Source organism: Triticum aestivum, chromosome 2B (genome assembly GCF_018294505.1).
Source record: "Triticum aestivum cultivar Chinese Spring chromosome 2B, IWGSC CS RefSeq v2.1, whole genome shotgun sequence".
Classification (NCBI taxonomy): domain Eukaryota; kingdom Viridiplantae; phylum Streptophyta; class Magnoliopsida; order Poales; family Poaceae; genus Triticum; species Triticum aestivum.
Genome location: NC_057798.1, coordinates 516,684,891 through 516,691,426, shown reverse-complemented (window position 1 = coordinate 516,691,426; position 6,536 = coordinate 516,684,891). Strand labels below are relative to the sequence as shown.

Sequence of the window (6,536 nt, the reverse complement as noted above, 5' to 3'; positions counted from 1 at the left end):
ATGTCTCTCTTTTCCTGTTAGTTAGGGAAGAAAGCCAATATAAACAGCTCCATATTAGCGAATTGCCTCTGACTACTCTTCCCAGGCTGGTCAAACTATAGGATTCCCATTCACTTAGTAAACTTATTGGACAGAAACGTGCCTGGGGTTTGGAAGAAGAGAGTCGTGGACCTTTTCAAGGAGCACATTTTACAGCACTGTCACCGGCTTTAACGCTACCAAAAAATACGTGAGGCTCGTTCGGTTTGCCCAAACTCTTCCAAAATTTGTCTAGCGAAAAGTTGTCAATACTGACAATAAAATTTATTGAGAGTTTGCGCCTAAATTCTGTAAGAGAGGTGGAATTTGGGCACGATTTAGATACCAGTTACGCTACTGTCTCACTAAACAGCCACATGACCATGATCGGATAATAATACTCCAGGGAAATGCTGGCAGAGTAATGCAAACCCAGAAATACTACTTCTCAACCTACATATATTGCAGGCGACCAACACATGCAACAGAATATAAGATTATCCTGATTATCCTGCTCCAGGAAACGAACAACTGGACACAAGGATCCAATCCAGGACTCAAGAGCAATAGTCAGTTAGCATAATTTTTTGACAGGTTTTGTTTTGACACGAAACGGCAAAAGAAAGAAGCAAAAAGAAACCTACAGCAAAGGTGGTAACCAATAGCTTCACGCGGAGTAAACCTTTGTTGACAAAGATTATCTCCAATCTTCTACCTCGAACAAAATGAGAGTCAAGCACGACAAAAATTAAATGACTTATTCTTTTCCACTTTCAAAACCCCAAAAAGGACAGCGACCCCAGAAGTTCCCATTGACACTTGATTCTTCAAACTCCTCTTCACCATCCCTGCCTTGTTGATGACCTGAAAAAGAAAGACCACGTAAACAGTAAGCTGACAGCACTACCTAAATGACGACATCAAATGTAATGCTTGAAAGAGAAGTGTGATTTGCAGCATAATTCTTTCTACTTAAATACAGTAGATTATGGTATGATGAGAGCTGCCATGCCTGGCTGATTACCATGATGAATCGAGTAATATTCGTTCTCACTCACAAACAACACATGATCTAGAAGCAGCGGGTATCAAAGTTCTATTTGTCTTGAACATGATATATAGCAGCATACTTAGCACACAATCTAAAAGCGGTTGGAATCAAAGTTATATTGCCTTGGAACATTATATATGCTATTTTTATACCTAGTGAAATCACTACCTAAATGATCCAATATTCAGCTAAACATGGTGGAAGTAACATAACAGAGCATAACATCTACATCCATCAAAACATACTACAAGACTATGAAAAACTCTGGAAAACATGCATGATCAAACTTAGCAAAGAAACTGCACAAACCTGTCTGAACTTCCACCTCCACCAAAAGAGCCTCTTTCTCTGCTACCATGAAATCCCCACCTTTCTTCAACTGGTTTCGGATATGTTTCCACACCACCACGGGAACGCGGTCTGTCCATGTGGGCCACTGCAACATGTGGTTCCTCACTAGCAGGTGGAAATGCTGCAGCCCTGCCCGCTCCAGAACTAGGTCTTTGCGCAAATCGAATCTTGTCATCTAACTCAACTGTAAGCAGATCAAGCTGCTTTTCCATCTGAGATATCTTCTCAGCCACTTCTTTTGCTTGGTCAGAACCATCACCTGCAATGGCCTCAATTTCCTTCAAGTCCACCTTGAGAAGGTTAATTTCTTCTTTCAAATTCTTCTCTTCTTCTGACTCTGGCCTGAAAAATAGGATTCTTCTTAAGTTAAACAACACCTAGAAGCTACAATAATAGACTTGTCAAAGAAAAGGTCTGGTTCAAGCAAACAGCAGCACCTAGAAGCTAGAAGAATAGGCCTCTCAAAGAAAAGGAACAACAAACATATCCAATGGGATGAAGAATCACTACCAAAGCAGTTTATGCTATAAATGATGAGTCAACCACAAATGTGAGGAAGGTGGAATCAGGCAGGGTCCATTTATTCATGCCCATAATTTAACAAAAAGCACATGTGTCAAAAGGATTTAACCATCATGTCGAGAGATCAGCTTATCAGAAAGCAAGACAATAGCGTATCATCATAGGTTGAAACTAAATAGTACAAAATCAAGCTAAGAATACAAATCTAACTGTTCATTTCTAGTTAAGCTTAGCACGACAAGAATATTTCTGCATGCCTTCTTTCACATGTCCATAATGCAGCATTTTGTATGCAAAGAAAGAAAACATGGCTAATGCCATGCCTCCAGAATCTCAGTAACCTATCAGACTTACATTTCATGACCTTACTAAAAAAACAATGACACAAATTTGTTACCGAAAGGCATGCTATACTTGCAGTATATGACCGCATTCCCTACAACCCTCACTCAGTTGCTTACATACTTCCATAGTTTCATATCCACAGGAAAGTGACTGAAAAGCTTAAATGCAAGCGTCTACGCAAACAGGTTTCCATATTGCCACTACATTCAGGACAAACCAGATTACATTTAGCCATAGCATTCTTGTAAATTTCAACATACATACTCATTTCGGATAACTTCATAATATCCACGATTCCAGATAATAAGATGCCTAAAATCACCAGAAGTATTATTTGTGGGATTTATAAACAAATGTATAGCAACTGAGCATTGATTTTCTGACAAAATTGCATATAACTTGTGGTTAGGATAGAGTAGATAGTGTCATAGTGATCAGTTCCAACTTACAGCAAGCATACTCAGATATGCCACAGGCCAGCTAGTGGTTACTTAGCAAAATGAAAACTTTTGCGCAAGTTTATAACATTCTTAACCTATTATGTCAGTACTCCAGCTATACATTATGAAAAGAAACGGTATATTATGTTATCATCAAGAGGCGGGCTAATATATAACATACCTATTAACAGCCCGATGCTCCAGCTCAAGGTCAATTTTCCTCCAGTCTTTTCCTTTCTCCTGCAGCACCACTTCCCGTGGCTTGGCATCACCGAATGGATTTACCTTTGGCCGTGCTCTTGGTGCTCCCTCACTCCCAACTGCAGAGACCTGTGATCCAGGGCTTCCAGGACGGGAGGAATGTGCGCTGTTCGGCCTACTGGAGTGCGAGCTAGTAGGCCGACTGGTTTTCTTCTCAATCTCCCCCTCCATCTTCCTCCAATCAAGGCCCTTCTCAGCCAGCACCTCCTCACGGGGCTTAGCAGCCCCGAAGGGGCTTGGTCTGCTGCGTGCGACCTCAGCAGCTGGCACAGGGGTGGCTGAGGGATCACGCTTTGGTGGATTGAGGTTGAGGCGCGGCCTATCACCATTGTTGGTCATAGGGGCAGGGACAGCACCGCGGACCCAGCGATCAGAGTCAGATGGCCCCGGTGAGTCACGGAAACCGCCACCAGATGATTCACGGAAACCACCACCAGATGATTCGCGGAAACCACCACCAGATGATTCGCGGAAACCACCACCAGATGATTCACGGAAACCACCGCCAGATGATTCACGGAAACCGCCACCGGTTCCAAGGCTAGGGTAGCGCGACGGGAGTGGCTTCTTGTCGCGCGACCAGTTGTCGATGTCGTCAGAGCGGCCGAGCGGAGACGGGCCACTGAGCCTATCACGCCGGCCAGAGTCGGTAGGAGCCGGCGAGAAACTCTTATTCTTGCCCCAGTTGTCCGACTCGTCGGCACGCGAGGGCATATCGAAATCCGAATCCCTGCTGGAGCGGCGTTCGTCGTCGAATCCGCCACCGCGCGGCTCCCTGTCGCCGCCATAGGAGCGGAACCCGCGGGATCGGTCCAGCTCGTCCTCCGAGCGCTCCCTCGGGCCGGTGGGGAGCATCATCATCTCCTGCGGGGTGAGGCCCTTGGGCTCGGCGGGGGCGACGCGGCGAGGCGCGCCGGCCGCGCCGTAGGTGGTGAACTCGGAGAGCGAGAGGGTGGTGCCCTTCTTCTTCTTCTGCTTGCCGCCGCCGGCGACGACGGCCTCCTTGAGGCTGGGGAAGCTGGCGGCGCCGCCCGCGGCGGCGGGCGGCTCCGGCGCGGGGAAGGCCGCGGCGTGCTCGCGCTCCTCGTCCTCGCGCTCAGCGTCGAGCGCCCAGGCGCCGACGCCGCCCCAGGGCTTGGCCATGGCGTCGGCTTTGCGCTGCTGCTGCGAGATCTAGGGTTGGGTCGGTGCTCGGGAGCGAACAATCGAGGGGCGATTCGTTTGGGGTGCGTTGTTGGGTTGGGTGGGTCTGCGCTGGGGGTTGGCTGTGCTTTTGATTCTGACGGGAGGCCGTCGTGACCCACTCGTGGACGGTCGTGACTCCGCCGTCAGATCGAACTCGGCTTTCCTCTCTTCTCTCCTGTCTGTATACGGCACGGGAAAAACAACGTAAAGAAGTGTCTGATGCTTAATCTGAAAATCTCGTGACTTATTAGTAGTAGTATATACCAAGATTTTTTTTAATTAGATTTATTCATCAACTATCAAGGTAGTACACTATGAAAAAAACAGTAGTACACTCGGAAAAAAACTATCAAGGTAGTACCAAAAACATCAGAAGTAAACATTACATTCAAGTACGTAGACCTCCTAGCGACGACTATAAGTACTGGAGCGAGCCGAGGGCGCACCACTATCATGACCCCTCCATCAACGGAGTAGGACAAACCTTGTTGTGGCACATGGTCGGGAAGTCGTCGTGCTACATCCTCGGAGGACCAACACACCAGAACAGCAACCGCCGCCGATAAAGAAAAACATATATATGAGGATCCAACCTGCACACATACGAACAAAGACGAACGAAGATCAGATGCAAGCGAATCAACCAAAGACAAATCTTCACACGCCCTCCGACGACGCTAGAAGCATCATCGGGGCGGGGCCTAGGCGGGGAGAACCTTACTCCATCTTTAGAGAGCCGTCATCGCCTCATCTTTGCTGAAATATGAGGTGGGCTTTAGGCCCATCTAGCAATTTCTGAAAATCTCTAAGGGCCCATGTGGGTTTAGTTGGCACTAGATGTAGTTGGCACTAGATGTAGATGCCTCAAAAAAAAGATGTAGTGAGAAGTTTAGTCCCCCCCCCCTCCCCCGGAAGTTGGAGAGGAGTTGGACCTCCTTATAAGGGTTTCTCTTCTACATGCTATTGGGGCTTGAGAATAGAAGAGGCCCTCGCACGCTCCTCCTCCGCCATCGCCCACCTCGCGCAGAGCGGATTGCGAGAATTAGCCAAGCTGCTCCACACGAACCGCCCACCGTCGTTCCTTTGTTGCCGCTGGTGACTCCATCCCGTCCGCCCCGTACACAGTCGACGGGAGAGCAGGTCACCGAAACCCCACCTCTCTGGATCCTGTACGGGAGAGGGGCGATTAGGTTTTTGGGAAGCGACTACGCGACTGCTCGCATTCGTTCGTCTACTTCCTCTACGTCTGTGTCGCCCTCATCATCACCATGTCCACCGACACCGAGCGTGCCGTCGCCGAGAAACTTGAAGCCGACAAGGAGGCCGCTGAGAACGCTGTTGCTGCCACCGCCGCTGCGGCTTCTGTCTGGCCCATTGGAGGGTATAACTCGTTTATCCCGCTCCCGTTTATTATCGTCTTAGCCATACTAGCATTATGCGTAGACGTATCTACTGTTAGCGTAGTATGTGCTTTTGTGAACCAATATTAGCATGTTGTTAATTCTGTCAGTGCCATGCTAGTGACTTATTCATTGATTAAATTAGTCGAAAAATTGCCTATTTGCTCAACAATCCAAAAACCTAATGTGTGTAGAAATTTTTGGTTGGTGGCTTTGCCGCTGCACTGAAACCGGATAAGTTTACCGGTACGTATTTTAAGCGTTGCCAGACAAAGACCACTTGATGGCTCACGGCTATAAACGTGTTCTGGGTCGCCACTGTCTCCATAGGAACGATCGCTCCTGAACAGGAGAAGGCGTTCAGGGAGGCCACCATCGTATTTCTCGGAGCAGTTTTTGAAGGAAATATGTCCTAGAGGCAATAATAAAGTTATTATTTATTTCCTTATTTCATGATAAATGTTTATTATTCATGCTAGAATTGTATTAACCGGAAACATAATACATGTGTGAATACATAGACAAACATAGTGTCACTAGTATGCCTCTACTTGACTAGCTCGTTGAATCAAAGATGGTTAAGTTTCCTAGCCATAGACATGAGTTGTCATTTGATTAATAGGATCACATCATTTGAGAATGATGTGATTGACTTGACCCATCCCGTTAGCTTAGCACTTGATCGTTTAGTATGTTGTTATTGCTTTCTTCATGACTTATACATGTTCCTATGACTATGAGATTATGCAACTCCCGTTTACCGGAGGAACACTTTGTGTGCTACCAACGTCACAACGTAACTGGGTGATTACAAAGGTGCTCTATAGGTGTCTCCGAAGGTACTTATTTAGTTGGCGTATTTCGAGATTAGGATTTGTCACTCCGATTGTCGGAGAGGTATCTCTGGGCCCTCTCGGTAATGCACATCACTATAAGCCTTGCAAGTAATGTGACTAATAAGTT

The 6,536-nt window shown here is 46.8% G+C and overlaps 1 protein-coding gene across 1 annotated transcript; it reads right to left on the bottom strand.

The window, feature by feature from the left end:
• Positions 1-510: 510 nt before the first annotated feature.
• Positions 511-4,242, bottom strand: LOC123045763 (eukaryotic translation initiation factor 4B1-like). The gene is made up of 3 exons (XM_044468936.1): positions 2,909-4,242; positions 1,379-1,762; positions 511-882 (listed from the first exon to the last, which is right to left on the bottom strand). Exons 1-3 carry the CDS (start codon positions 4,129-4,131, stop codon positions 858-860), a joined length of 1,632 nt encoding a protein of 543 aa, XP_044324871.1. The 5' UTR covers positions 4,132-4,242; the 3' UTR covers positions 511-857.
• Positions 4,243-6,536: the final 2,294 nt, after the last annotated feature.

Excerpts from the sequence above, each read along its gene's own strand:
- LOC123045763 (XM_044468936.1), bottom strand. The coding sequence starts at position 4,131 with ATGGCCAAGCCCTGGGGCGGCGTCGGCGCCTGGGCGCTCGACGCTGAG. Across the intron at positions 1,763-2,908 it reads GAGCATCGGGCTGTTAATAG|GCCAGAGTCAGAAGAAGAGA; the intron begins GTATGTTATATA and ends CCTATTTTTCAG. Across the intron at positions 883-1,378 it reads GGAGGTGGAAGTTCAGACAG|GTCATCAACAAGGCAGGGAT; the intron begins GTTTGTGCAGTT and ends TTTCTTTTTCAG.